This window comes from Brienomyrus brachyistius, chromosome 25, assembly GCF_023856365.1.
Source record: "Brienomyrus brachyistius isolate T26 chromosome 25, BBRACH_0.4, whole genome shotgun sequence".
NCBI classification, from domain to species: Eukaryota; Metazoa; Chordata; class Actinopteri; order Osteoglossiformes; family Mormyridae; genus Brienomyrus; species Brienomyrus brachyistius.
In genome coordinates this window covers 1,813,434-1,828,492 of record NC_064557.1, presented here as the reverse complement: position 1 = coordinate 1,828,492, position 15,059 = coordinate 1,813,434, and the positions used below count along the sequence as shown (strand labels likewise).

Genomic DNA, 15,059 nt, shown 5'->3' with positions numbered 1-15,059 from the left:
ACACAGTAATAAACCCAAGCAGACTTCATTCCTGATACATCCAATGTGCTGTAAAAAAAAGGCGTGGTAAAGATCTCTCAGTTCCCATAACACCAAATCGAAACGCGCCTCACAGCCACCTCCCTCCCAGTGCAATTCTCAGGATCGCCCCCCCGCGTCGTATCATCAGTCCCGGACTGCGATCGTCTCTCCAGGATGGTACCGCCCGTGTCCCCGCCCTCGCCTCCCGCGGCGATCGTCCGGCTCCCCGCCCCAGATCTCGCCCCTGTCGCAGTCATGTGACCGGCTTATGATGCGCTCTGGACTTTTTTTTTTTTTTTAAACAAAGTAAAGCCTCCAGCCTCGTTACTTTGTGCAACTTTTTTCTCCGTTTGCGAGAGACGAGCAAGCGCCTGTTCGTTCCTTTCAGACGCGCCTTGGGCACGGACGGCGCCGGCCGATGTCGGTGCTTCGGCGGCTACGCAGCTCCCTGCGCCAGGCTTTTCCGATCGGACCGCACCGCGGCTGCTAGATGACAGCGGGACCTCTGGGTCTGCTGCCCCGGACACTGGACCGTAAACCTAATCGTACAATTTCAACGTAAGTTCCTCTTTAATCTACATTATCCTAAGTTAAAAGCTGCGCGATTTATAAACTGTATGTAATGTTTGGCATATTAGTATACGTAATAATAATAAAAAACAGAATGAATAGTTGCGCGATTCGTATATAAATTGTGTAATGCTTTTATTGTCGCTGTTTTTTTTTTTTATTAATTAAATGTCCTGTTTCCCGGGATCAGTTGCCATACCGCATATATCAACGTATTATCCGACATATTTATGGCACTTTGGGGCTTTAAAAAATGCTCATGATGAGTGGATTCTCCAAAATGGACCAAAATGGCCGAGGTTCATGAAAAAGCGACTCCTGGGTTTATTCCCGTCTGTTGGGGGGGCTTTTTCCTTCCCGGGGGTCCGGTTCGGGCTCACTGGCTTAAGCGGACATATTAATCCATACGTGCGCCTTAAATGGACGCTTTGCCTAGTTTGCCAGCTAAAACCAGCGTACTTGGAGTGTACTTAGATGCATCTTATATAAAGAGAAACATAAACGAAACGCCGAACGCGGTGACGCGCCTGAGCCTTTCGGGATCATTCAGCGCTGCGCTCTTAGTGTCAAGTTATCCCTGTTTAACCTGTAGCGTTGAAAACCGGGACACCGGTGATTATAAGAGCTTGTTTCTACGAATCACACGCAGTTTGCGATGTTAAATAGTACAGAAGGAGAATTAGGGATCCTAAGAGCTTCCTCGGGACTTAATGTGTAAGGCATGGATGTGGCGAGTGTCATTCGCGAGCACGAAGGGTGTGTCGCTGGCTTTCATCCCGTTTCGTGTTATCATGCGAGTTACCAGGCATTGGGAGATTGGCCGGCCATGTTAGCGGACGCTTCCTTGCCATTGATACTCAGGTCTGCAGATTCCCCGCGTCTCTGTGCGTTCTGCCGATGGCGTGGCGCTGTGTGATTTCTCTCCCTTGCTGATGGTTGGGGGACTGGCTGTGGGGGGTTAACGCGACGGGCTCTCTTCTCTGCTGTAAGACAAGCCAGGTCTCTGTCAGGTTTTATTTCACTGCTCCCCCCCCCCCCCCATCCCCCCCCTCATCAGAGTAGCTCTGCATCCTCTGCTTTTCGTTTCAAGGCTGGGGTTTGCGTCAGACATTCCATTTGGCACATGCAGGCTCCTTTCCTGTTTGGAGTCTCTGGAGGGCGGGCCAGGTGGGAGGGATAGGGGGCTTGGGGGGGTTCAGGCCCGGCTCGTACACTCCCAGACACTCCACCCGTATGCTGCCCCGAAGTCACACCAGTGGCGCTTCTACACCATTTCAGTTGGGAGGGGGACAGACTGGGGCCAGTCGTTCTGTTGGGGGGGGGTAGAGATGCATTTGACCTTAATGTCCTCCAAGTGTTACTTCAGGATTAAGAAGCACAAGGCAATTTTGAAAACCGATAACTTATTTATGCGATGCTTTGCAGTTGCATTTTACAGATTTTACAAATATGTAACTCGCCCTGATTTCTTGTTTAGATTGTCTTGCTTCCAGAAGCTTAATTATTATTATTTTTTATTATTGTTAACTTTCATTTCCACCACCTGAAGCAACTCGTCCACGTTGAAAGTTTTAGCCCCCATATATATAATAATAATAATAATAATAATAATAATAATAATTAAGGAGGCATGCATGCATGTTGTCACTAGGGCACTGCCCCGCCCCCAAAACCACCCCTGAGTCACCCCACTCCACAAGACCAACGCTGTGATGTTATCTACTGGAATGCGCGCACAGACACACACACACACACACACACACACACAAGCTGCTTCTTTCATAGGCCGGTTTCATTGCTCAGAGGTCATGGTTCAGGCTGTCGCCCCGGTAAACATTAACCAGCTCTGTCGTCTGCTGTCCCCTTTCATGGCCGCCTCCTAAATGCTGAGAGCCTGCGAGTTCCAGCGTCGCCCCGCGCTTCTGCCCGGCCCCCTCGCCGGCTGTCTCTCACGATACCGCCGCAGAAATCCTTTGTTTTCCACTGAGTTGCTACATCTGCGCTAAGCGATCTGGGGGCGGTCGTCCTGGGTAGGGCGCTATATACAAAGAAAGGGAATTGGAGAAGCTGGATAGCGCTACCTGTTTTTGTAGCCTGGCATAACCCATCGCTGACCTTTCGTGCTGTTCGCGCTCCCTGAGCAGAGATTTGTGCAACACGCATATTCCATTTATTTTTATTTTTTTTTTCGAGGTTGCTGAAAGATGTGCATTCCCCCGCAGTATTTCCTTGTTGATTTGTAAACGGGGAGGCGGTCGGTGCGCCCACACCAACGCCCTTACCGCAAACATTAGCCTTAGTAATCAGAAAAGGTATGCCAGGCATCCATCAAGCACCAGGGGCACAAAGGAAGTACCGCTGTTTCGTATTACATTCTCTTAATCAGATAAATTATTGTGGTTTGCTTTGGTGCGGGTTCTGCCTGCTTACAAGCACCCATCTCACTGGACTGGTGTAGCAGTATAATTTTTTTTCACTTCGATTGTAGTACTGATGTAGTACCACTGACCAGTATTAATGTACCAGTTGTGTGGTGGAAGTTATACTGGTTTAATGGGGGCTGTAGCAGTCTGAGGTTGGACTGCTGGTCTAGTAGGAATGCTGTACTGTAACGGTACTGGTGTTACTGGTGCTGGAGAGGCAGGCAGGCACTGGGCGATGTGCCAGGCAGCAGTCTCTATGCTGGGGGGGGGGGGGGGAGCTTATTGTCCAGGAGGCCAGGGGGGGGGGATTTTGGCTTCCCTCTTACTCTCTGGCTCTGGTTCCCTGAGGTTTTGTCAGAAGCGAGAGAAGCCGGCCCAGACAGGAAACCACATGCTCAGAGCACACCCCCGCTCTCCGCCACCTTGGCCCCACATTATCTCCCCTCCTGTTCCTCCCCTGTCCTCCATATTGTGTGGAAATAACGGCAGTGTGCTCGCTCGCTCGCTCGCTGCCCCGCTCTCATCCCAGGTGGCACGAAGTTAACTTTCTCTCTTCGAAAAACATCCATCCCTGAGCGTCATCTCTGGAGCGAGTGTGACCGCGGTCCGCAGGGCTTCTCCCGTTTTTGGTTTATGAAACAGTATTTTTATTTCATTAGTCACTGGGAAATAACCTGTAAGGGACTTCCGAAGGTCGCTGGGCTCTTCCTGGTTATCTTTCCGTGTCGATTTGGGCTGTTACTCTTGGTCAATAACCCCCCTCCCCCCACCTCGGTCTGCGGTTCGAGACCCCAGTGGCTTAACCGCAAGCTGAAACTGTGTTTGACCATGACAGATGAAATAACAGCCCCCCCCCCCAGGAGGACAAAGTTAGCAGCAATAAACTGTGCAAACAGGATGAGGAAAAAGGTAGCAGGGAGGAACATAAAGTGTTACCCTGGCTCCCGTTCAGCCTGGGACGGTGGCCCTGCTTTGGATCGGCCGGCTGTATGCATATGAAATAAGAATCACTGGATTTTCGTGCGTTCTGGTTCAGGTGTCCTTTGCTGGGCGGGACAGAGAGAGGTGTCTTTGTTACACGGTACCCGCCTAAGGTGGGGTGGTAGGTTGTGGTCCCGGCGACACGGGGGCCGGGGTACAGGGGAGGATGTGGCATCATGTGGCATGTCAAAGAGAACGCCGTTCCGTGGCGAACCTCTGGGTGGCGCTAAAAAAAAAAAAAACCAATGGAGGAAGGCAAAGACAGCGGCTTGTTCTGGGCTCGGGGCCCGCTGGCCTGCGTGCAAAGCCCCTTTTCCCCTGCGGACCGTTCCAAGTCTACGATTACCAGCGACCCTCACTAGAACGGAACCTCTGGTGGTCCGTCCTGTACGTTTGGTTAGCGGGCACAGAAATGAAAACCAAATGAGCCGTGTGTGTGTGTGTGTGTGTGTTTCCGTAGCACGGATCTGTTCTGGGGTCTGTCCACCATCACGTTCATGCCAGCATGACATCAAGCTCCCGCAGTATTAGGAGCAGCTCTCCCTACCGTCTCGAACCCGAACTCGAACTGCAGACATAATGCCATTTGCAAGTAATTAAGTTTAAAGACTCGCTGGCAGCTGGGTCTGTAATTAGAAAATATATTATGGAACCTGTAAAATTTGTCTGGATATGCCTTTATTGACAGTTTAATGGAAGTGACTTGTGACGGCATCAAAACCGAAGCGAGTCGTCGGGCGTCTGTCGCTGGGTTCTTGACAGGACCGGACAGATGGCTCCTTTGAATCTGCAGGTGGCTCTGAACGTGAAGGCGGCGCGTGCCGATGTCGTTTTGCGTGTCATAACAGTGCTGTGGTTTCAGCTTTTTCTTTTTTTAACCTCTAGATGCCTCGAATACTATTGATCCTGTGAAAATGACGCCACCTTCCAAGTGCATAAAATCACACTGCCGGTTTCCTTTCCTGTACATGTTTTTAAGGATCCATTCAGCCTTTACTTCATGTAGTTGGATCCCAATTGCTATCATTTCGAGTACTAAGTTGTTGTTGTTGTTGCGGTTAATTTTTTTTTTGTCTCTGTTTTGTAAACTTTATTTTTTAATACTTTACACTTTGAGACCAAAGGCAAATTCCCAGCATTGTCTAGACAATAAAGATTGTTTCTTTTCTCTTCCGTCGTAGCTTGGAGCTTTGGAGCATTAACAGCCAGCGTTGCCATAGCTGTGCGTGCGTGTTGTAGAGAAATACGAGCTGTGCAATCGTCTGGGGTTTTGTGACAGCACAGTATTTTCTTTGAGCAATCCTCCGGACTTCCCCTAATGTCTCCATGCGATGAGTCTGGATGCTTATAGGTCACGCCTGCCTCTTCGTGACCTTACCTGCCGTTTACCTGCCGTTTACCTGGGTTTAGGTGTCTTAATTCTCTCCCTCTGTCTCCCTCTCTCTGCCAGTGTGTTAATCATTACATTCAGAGCCCATGGATCGTCCAGGCTCCGCCAGCACGTTAGCAGACTTCGGCCGACTAGATCCTGGGGCTCATACGTGTGCCTGCAGGCCACTGCCTGCTTTTTCCATGCACATTTCCCCCTAAGGCACCTTGTAAAGTGATGGAAGTGAACTTAAACATCGCCACGTGGTTCCAGCACATACATGTGTGTGCCTGCTGTAAGCCCAACTCAGAGCTCTGTGGTCGAGCGATGATGGTCTGTGACCCTTGTACGCCCCAGCCAGAAGACAGCCACTTGGGGGCGCTCTGGACAGAACCTCCTTATGGCTTCCTCTTTTTAGGAACTCAACAAACGAACTTGAAGCCCCGACCTCTGTGAAGTGTCTACATATTGCTGTCTTAAAGCTACAGCAACTCCTTTTACGACACAACATGTGCTGACTGATAAGGCTTGAGATTACAATCTAGCATTTGAACAGAACATAAAACAAATATTGTAAATATGTAATAAGACCTTACGAAACCGTACCGACATTCTCAGCATAGGCTAGGTTGCATTTTATTTTCTCTTAATGTAGTATTAATTTTATATTTCTGAGCTGTCCCTTTAAATTGAACGGTATCTATGCGAATTTTGTTAATTTGTAAAGGATTCTTTGCTTACCAGGCTGAGGGCTGCTCTTTGGCTGGTTTTTGGCCTACTTATGGCTAAACCGCGTCGAACCTTGAACCGCAGATATCGGCCAACCTTCCGCTGGCTGCGATAAGCTGCCGGTGTCAGCGGTGGTGCATATAGGAGAGCGGCTGATACAGGAGCTCGGCCAGACCGGGCCTAGAACACACGATGGGCATTCTGTTGGACCACTAAGGGAGGAATGGAATTGTAACTTTATAGTAGCTTCGGTTTCAAGTATCACATGAGCAAAGACATGTATGATTATGATGATATTTATTATTAGTATATTAATAATGATGACATGTAATGTTGTTGTTATTGTTGTTATTATTATTATTATTATTATTATTATTAAGCCCCCCTAATAATAATACTTCCTGTGCTTACTGTGTTGAGCTCTTCCCCTATTGAATGGAGTCTTGCCCCCTCCTCCAGCTAACACAGACCCCAAAATTCGCTGAGACTTATGAAGGCCCCCCCCGCCTCTGGCAGGTGATCCGGGTCGGGCGTGAACATGCTGTTCTTGGCCGCGGTCCAGGTCAGGGAGGAGCTCTGGGAGTGTGTTTCCCAATACGCGGACAGGTCTGACCGGGAACTGACGCAAAGCCGACTCTCTTCCGTCAGGTGTGATTTATAGCTTGTCCAAATGAACCAAGTGAACTCAGGACCTGCCTGGTGATCACGAGATCACTGGATCGTACCCTGATCTCGCCTGTGTCACCCTTAATTGCTTTGTTCTCTTCCTTTGGACGCCGTTCTGTAGAATCAATTAATACTTTAAATGAGTCTCTCTCTCTGGTGGTTCTGTAATTTCATGGTGCTGATTTACTCACTGTGTTTTATTTAAAAAGGACAGCATTTGTACTTGTAGAACATCTCGCATTTGTAAACGACACTTACTTTTGTTTCTTGTTTTCCTTTTTTGTTTTGAGATGGGTATGTTTGTCTTGAGTTTCGTTTACGGTGTTGATGTTCTGTTTACTAACTTTAATGAAACAAAACCAAGGTATTGATGGAAAAACGAATACAGAGGCGCCTCAAGAGAAAAAACTTTATTGTTTAACAGTTATAAAAAGAATCACCATCTGAGCTAATCTTGTCATGAGTACGGGCGGTTCCACGCTGCTGTATGTTGCCTGTCGTTGTACGAGTATCGATGACTAGCCCCTGAAATTGATCTCCAAATGTTTGCTTGATGTTCAGATTCAGGGAGGCGACCTTATGCCTTAACGACACTTTTTTTTAAGGCGCTAACGCCCCCCCCTGTCTGCTCCCTCCCCCCTCCAGGCCCCTGCCCACAGCCATGCTCATGTATGACCACCCGGCCAACACCAACGTGGGGGCGGTAAGTTCTTCTGCCGTTCTCGCTGGGGGGGGTGTTTTCCTTTACCCACTACCCGGCTTTTTATGCACCGCTTTTCACCAGGTGGGCTGCATCCAAACAGGAAATAACATGTTTTTTCGTGTGTTTGAAGTGGCGTTCTCCGGAGCTGGAAGCCTCCCTCACCCGTACGGGGCCCCCGCTTTGCGACCACGCCCTCTCCAGTCAGTGGCAGTACAGGCCACTTCCTTCCTGAAAAACAGAACCGTGGAATTTGCATACAATAGGGGGAACGGCCAATGAGACAGGGGATGGGGAGTGGCTGGGTCAGCCCACTAGGAGAACGAGAGAAGGGGGGTGGTGTAGCTGAGCCGGGCCGTGTTAGAGGGTCTACCCCCCACCCCACACAGCGTAATGCCCCCATGGCAACCGGCAGCCGTGATGAGGGTGGTCAGTCCGTGACATGGTGAAGCTGGTAACCGGTCTCCATCCATGCAGCGGCCTTCGATGCCCGTTAGGGGAGAGGGCTCTGCTCTAACGGGGCCTTTCACCTGCTCCCCAGGCGGTTCTGATGTGTCTCGCCGCAGCTCGCACACCCCCCCCCCCCAGCTAAATCTGGCATGACGGTGACAGATCGCCCCCATTGGCATGTCGCTCTGAGGCAGGGGGAGGCGCCGTGGCCATGAGCCCAGGCCGGACACTCTGCTCACCGTAACCACTGCTCTGCCACCATGCGGGAAAAGCTTAATTTATGAGAAATTTATTAGGTGATGAAGGTCTGATTCCGCCCATAGCGCACATAATTTCACATGGACGCTACACCTATGATCAGAAGGTCATCTGTTCAGATCCCACGGTTGGCAGAGTGATGACACCATTGGGCCCCTGAACGCCCATTTGCTCCAGGGACTGTCTGACCCCACAAGTCAAAGACAAAATGAAGTCAAAGAGAATCGGCTTCCCCAAACCTCTCTTTCTATTTCTCTGATGCCCTGCTCTCTCCTTCTTATCTCCTCCTCCTGTGCACCTCCACCTCATCTCCTGCAGATGTACCAGAAGTTCTCCAGCTTGAAATCCCAGACGGAGACCATTAGGGTGCTCTTCTCCCCTACGCCCCCCGGCGCCATGGGTCCCCTTCAGCTGAATCAGCACCAGCAGGACATCCATGACCTGCAGGAGCACCAGGCCGCCGTGACCCGGCTGCCCGGCGCCAGCTCTTCGCAGCTGGAGCCTGTGGACCTCTCCCTCACCAAGCGGGGCTCCCCTTCCTCGTCCCGTGGCTCGCCGGTACCCCTTATCTCCGGCCTGTCAGGGCTGCATCACCAGTCCAAGCGACTGGGCCCGGTGTCCCCGCCCGGGGCCGGCTCGCCCCCGCTCCGCCACAGTCCCGCCGACGTTCCCATACCCTTCCCGATGCTGACGCAGCTGCTCCCGAACGCACCCCCAGGATCCGGCATGATCCCCGTGCTTCCCAGTGTCATGCTCCAGCCGCTCTCCATCCTCTACCCCTCCCCCCTTTCCCTGCCCCAATCCATCTTAGTGCCTCCCCTCCCCGGGGAAGATCTGCACCCCCACAGGCAAGGTGAGCCATGCTCTCTTTCTCCATCACCTTATAAGCTGTTTATCACCGCTCTTCTTCGTCACGCTCTGGGCTTTGTTTGTCACGTGACCTGAGATCAGTAGCGATGTGGCCTTTCCCGTCTTGCCCCAGGATCCCCCATGAGGTCCGCGGACCTGTGCCAAGAGACCCACAATATGCTGAAGCCCATTAAGTCCGAGCCGCCCGGGGAGCACCACCAGGACGCCCTCGGCGAGGAGGTGACCTCCATCATCTCGGCACCCCGCCTATACGCCGAGTAAGTCACTGTCTTGTAGTTTGTCCGGTGACCGGGACGTAACTTTATTTTATTATTTTTTACTGCAAGGTTTTGAAATCCATTGGGGGGTCCCTTAGCTCATAGTGGTTAACCTTCACGCCCATCCCCATGAGACTCGCCGCCCACGCATTCAGAACAATCTCCCGGACACTAGATTCTCTGGAGAAAGGACAGGTTTATCCTCCTCTCTCCAGTAGGGGGCGACGGACCCCATGTCGGTGCAAGAGAAGCGCGAACTCAAACCCACACCTCCGTTCCCTGTGAAACTGAAAGTGCGACCCCCCCCGCAGTTCTGTGCTGGGATCTGCCGGCACCTGCCCACCCCGGCACGGTGGTGGGGGGCCGCGGCCATCCGGGGGGAGCATGGGGCACCAGTGTGGGCATGCCCAGTCACATTTCTGGCACCTTCTCTTAGTCCATGGACACAGATGCTGTTTCATGGCTTATATATACACTGTGACTATACAGATACAAACATATGTGTTATACATGTACAGTAATGTGCGAAAGATTTAGGCAGTTTATGAAAATAATGTTCAAATGATCTTTGCGTTGGTATAAAACTATAATATTATCTCTGTCAAATTGTCAGCTTTGCCATTTCAAAATTTCTCCTAAAGCTGATTCTGTATCTGCAGCGACCATCTAATACACCCGTTTTTGACTGGACCACAAGCACAGATGTGTAATCAGTATCTCATTCACTTTTTAAAACCTCGTCAATGAATTAATTAATAAGCTAGCTGGTGGTAAAATGTAACAAATGCAAGTAACGGCAGAGGTGCCTTTTGAGGTGGTTTGGGAACTGAAACGGTTCTCATCTAGCCGTCTGTCATGATACCAGTAAAATGTTGGAGAGCGGAGGAAGTTCTTGTCAGTCTTGCTTGTATTACTCTTCATTTTCAAATGTTATAATGTTAATTGTGGGTTTTGAGCACATATGCACTTGCTACCCCAATTAACAACTTAAAACATTTCCTTTGACTGCCTGAGACTTTCGCACAGTTCTGGACGTCCGTGGGCACCAAAAAGGGAGGGAAAGTTAGGGTGGAATCTGGGGGCCTTGAACGAGAGGAGCCCTAAAAAATTTATTTTACTTTAATCTGTAGTGGCACGCCTGTGTGTGTGTGTGTGTGTGTGTGTGTGTGTGTGTGTGTGTGTGTGTTTGTGTGTACACATACTTCCATACTGTGTCAGTACTTCTGGACAAAATAGTGGAATTGGCCACTCTAGCACAGGCAGTTCCCAGATCCGGTCTCTAAGTCTGTCATTAAATGGAATTTGTACGTCAGTCGCAAAAGTAATACAGTGCATTATAATGACAATACTATGCAATAATACAATACAATAATAATAAAAGTAGTTAAATACGGTACCTTGAGCTGACGGACTGCTTAAGCCTTGCGATGTTTTCACAAGTGTCATGTAGTGCGTGCGTTCGTTATTACTAACCGTTGTATTTAACCAAAATTTTTAGTGCAATAGACTCTAAGGCAGTCTGCTTGTAAGTTCCCCGGTACGTTGTTGTCTGCGAGTCGGGGGTTTTAACCCGGGGATTGCTTGTACAGGAATGTTACACCATTTCATTCTTTCGGCACTAAAAGTGTGTAAAAACGACAAGATAGTTTCCTTCATCTGCTAGCAATACTGTTACTCAAGAAAAGTAGCGTTTTTCGAACCTGGATGGCGATTAAGTTGGAAAAGCCTGAAAGCTGTTGCCAGAACTAGGGTTTGCTTCTCCCCATGACATCCTATTGAGGAGTATGTTGTACCCTGGTGATAAAAGGAACATATCAAACAGCATTATTTACACGTCAATTGGCTTTCTCTGCTGCCTCTCTTTGATGCCTTGATTTTATCTCCCAGCATGCACCAGTCAGACACCGTGTCTCCATGTGTTCTGGGAGCCCTGACGTGGGCGGGGGATCTGATTGGCTGTTTTTGCTGGGAATTCATGAGGTGTTTGTCTTCGGTGCGTGTGTCAGTTCCATGCTGAAACTTGAACTCTCAGATTGAACTCTTAACCAAAAACAAGCATTGTGTCATCGTGTTTGCGGAGGAAGGTGGAAGGTCAGTTTTACACGCCCTATGGGTGTGGTGCCAATCTACTTTTAGACCCCAGCGTTACAGGGAAAAAAGGGCTGCACCCGAGAGTGCGAGAGAGAGAGAGAGACAAAGACGGAGACAGAGAGCGAGAGAGCGAGTCACTGGGAGTGGCAGGAAATGTTAATTACAGTGTTTGTACGAGGTGTGGTGGGAGCCGTGGGGGGGTGGTGTGCATACTTGTTTACCTCGTGATATTGTTAGCGTTTAAATGCAGAAAAACATTTTCTTTAAAAAAAATGCTGAGTGGAGCTCAGAAATTTATTTCTAAAATAAAGAATGAATTGGAAAGTGAAATGAAATGCCTCTAACCCAAACTGTATTCTATGCCTGTGTCGTTGTACAGTAGGTTTGTAAGGTGTGTAAATTGTAGTTGTTTTGGAGACCTCTAGTGGCCGTACAAAAAAACGCACCTATTAATGTCTGTATGCATTCTACGTCCTGTTGCCAGTCTCTATCAATATATCTACAGCCGATGGCTTATGAGCAGAGCTTGCTGTAGTGCTGAGAGACTTCACTGCCCCATTTTGATTATATCTGCTCAAACATTCACTCTCTCCCCCCCCTCAAACTCTGTAGGAGCAACAGCCCGTCGGTGATAAGGCTCTGCGGCAAGCACCCGCCCCCGGCAGAGTCCCCGGACACCCTAAAGAAGCGCCGTGTTCACCGCTGTGACTTTCCCGGCTGCAACAAGGTGTACACCAAGAGCTCGCATCTCAAGGCTCACCGACGCACGCACACAGGTAACAAGCTACTGGAGTCTTTAATCTGGGGTCTTTAATCTGCACTCTGAGGTCTTGGCCTAAGACTGTCTCCACCTCTTGTGTGCAGGCGAGAAGCCCTACAAATGTATGTGGGACGGCTGCACGTGGAAGTTCGCCCGCTCCGACGAGCTCACCCGCCACTTCCGCAAGCACACTGGCGTCAAGCCCTTCCAGTGCCCCGACTGCGAACGCAGCTTCTCCCGTTCTGACCACCTGGCCTTGCACAAGAAGCGCCACCTGCTGGTGTGAGCCAGGAGAGCGCCTCCCTCCTACTCCCCACTCCCCCGTGCTGGCCACATACTCACGGGACCATAAAGGCCACTCCGACACCTGCGACGGTACTCATTTGGGGTTTTTACCCAAAGTGGGGACACGTGTCCCTTCAAAGGAAGACCCTGCCCCATTCTCCTCATGTCACTTTTCGCTCCCTCGAACCCTGACCCGATGACCGCTGCATTAGATGCGTGTCCCCATCCCTGTCCCCTCCCAGCCCTCAGATGGCACAGATGCTCAGCTGGCATGAGCAGACTCTGCAGGCTGGAGTCACACGGGACACGGGCATGGCCCAGACATCGTTCACGAAGTCCAGGCCACACCTACACAATGTGAATCCTTTCAAAGACTATGCAAACGTTTCTCTTTCATCCGGAGGGCTTAAATGAAATGTATACCTTTTTTTTCCTATAGTTAGCAGTGCAGAAATACATTTTATACTCGCCGCTGAGCTGTGTTCTAGAACTTTCCACACAACATGCATGTCTCGCAGTGTCGCCGATCAGTGGAGGATCCCTGCCTCTCTGTTGTGACGTCGTCGGAATGTCAGCGATATGATGGAAATGAGCAGAAACGGATTCCTCTCACGGGTGGGAGGAAACCTCCGGTTTTAATTTTGTGCAGAAACCTTGAGCACTGCACCCTCCAGCCTAAAGGACACGTCTGTGGGCCTGTCCAGCACGTCGCGCATCATTCCAGGGCTTTGGCACCATCTACCGCCGGCATTGCTTTTCAGTTCCGCTGCACATTTTCACTCAAGTCAGCACCTGTGACGCTGAAGATTTCCTTTCCTTTGTGGGCCCAAGGTCTGACTGGGCCCTTCCTGTCCGTTTAGCGAGGGCGTCCGCTGGCCCCGTGTGGCTCCTGGGTCAAGGGCTTCCTCTTCCTCTGCCCCTCCAGGGTCTTCCTGTTGGCTGCCAGTGGCTGGATCAAAGGCTCCGCCCACAGAATGACTCTCCACATACTGCTTGGCGGGTTTTTCCTCGTAAAATGTGAACCGTGTCATCTGGGCATTATTGTTGTGTTGAGAGATATTTAGGCTGGTTTTGGGAAGCAATAGCATGTATATTTCATTGTGTCTCTGTCGTTTTCTATATGACATTTTGTTAGGCAAAGTAAAGTGCAAAGAAGGGACAAGCTTGTTGGTATAGCTGGTTGTTTTATAGTTATTTAACGGGCCAAATTCATGCTGTGTGCTCTTGTAAAGCAGGAATATTCCATAGATAACACGTTTTAAGTTTACTAATCTCCAGTGATTAATCTGAGGTTAAGATATGAGTAATTATACTTTTCCTTCCCTTTAAATGCCACTTAAGGGCAAAATGTTGTGCATTTTAAACATACTCAAACCCTAAGTCTTCCATCCCTAAATATTTTATGAGGCTTCCCTAAAATAAATACATTTTTTGCACTTTAATATAGTTAAAGAGCCAAATTCTCATCCTGGTTCCCCCCCCTACGATCTATCTGAGCTGTGTGTAAACTGTTGAATTGGATGCCCAACACTGTACAGTTCAGAATGGCAGGTTATACTCCCCTCTCTTTATGCTTGTGGTTGTACTGTGATGCTGACACAAACGCAAATTATAAAGTATTCATAAATTACACAGTTGTTACTATGTGTGTGCATAGCTTGTAACCATGTTATCTTGATACTATAATCAAACGATATACTGCAGTAATATACCACAAACACAAAGCTGCAAATGAGTGATTTTTTTGACAGAAACTATTTTCACCAGATAACGTCAGAAAGAAGGCGTTGTGTTAGAGCACAAGTCTTCAGTGTGTCCACGGTCACGTCTCCACGGCTTCCTGTGACGGTGCAAGAGTTTCCACTCGCAAAATTATATATTTTGTAGTTCTTTTTTAAAGCTTTTCTTGCAAAAAAAATTTTTTAACAAAAAATTGTAATATATTTTGTTAAGACTGAATGGGTTATTAAAGGTTTTAAAGCATGATTTTTTTTTTTTTTGTTGCATTGTATCACAAAGAATTTTATGCATTTCTGTAAAGATGTGAATTTTGTACTGAGCTCTTTTCCTATAAAGATCTTTTAGGTTGGCAGTTCGAAAGGGAACTTTGTAATGACATAATGTCATATCAAACTGTGAAGATAAAAACAGAATGTACAGTTTTATATGAACATTCTAGCTTAATGTATTACTATATATATATATATATATATATATATATTAAATAAACGCTTTACAATACTGCATTTGATACCTGATTCCTGTTTGCCTTCTTTACAGTATTAACCTTATAAGGAAAAGAGTGGCTGGACTCTAGAATCTCCAGAATTTTCGATCTCTCCTTGCCTGTGACTCACTTCTGCCATCTTTCAGGCTGATTACATCACGCTTGTTTATGACAGAGTTTTAAATAGGTTTTGCCTCATTCTTTCAGAGTGACGTATAATCGGGATTAACTGTTGCTCCCTGCAGTTTTTTTTTTCTCAGTCTAAGCAAGTTAAGTGATGCATGTAATTCTTTGTGCAAGGTTCATATCAATGTATTTTTCAAAATGTCGCGGTCAAAATTAAGCAATTTTTTCACACAGTAGGAGGACTTAGAAGAGTTTGGCTTTTTCCATAGGTAGTTG

The 15,059-nt window shown here is 48.5% G+C and overlaps 1 protein-coding gene across 1 annotated transcript; it reads left to right on the top strand.

Annotated features, from left to right (window-relative positions):
* The first annotated feature begins 318 nt into the window (after nt 1-318).
* On the top strand, nt 319-14,681 carry klf3 (Kruppel-like factor 3 (basic)). Its single transcript, XM_048996138.1, has 6 exons — nt 319-579; nt 7,405-7,462; nt 8,486-9,020; nt 9,150-9,294; nt 11,998-12,161; nt 12,250-14,681. The coding sequence occupies exons 1-6, from the start codon at nt 512-514 to the stop codon at nt 12,429-12,431; spliced, it is 1,152 nt and encodes a 383-aa protein (XP_048852095.1). The 5' UTR covers nt 319-511; the 3' UTR covers nt 12,432-14,681.
* The last annotated feature ends 378 nt before the right edge of the window (nt 14,682-15,059 follow it).

Excerpts from the sequence above, each read along its gene's own strand:
- klf3 (XM_048996138.1), top strand. The coding sequence starts at position 512 with ATGACAGCGGGACCTCTGGGTCTGCTGCCCCGGACACTGGACCGTAAA. Across the intron at positions 580-7,404 it reads CCTAATCGTACAATTTCAAC|GCCCCTGCCCACAGCCATGC; the intron begins GTAAGTTCCTCT and ends TCCCCCCTCCAG. Across the intron at positions 12,162-12,249 it reads TCACCGACGCACGCACACAG|GCGAGAAGCCCTACAAATGT; the intron begins GTAACAAGCTAC and ends TCTTGTGTGCAG.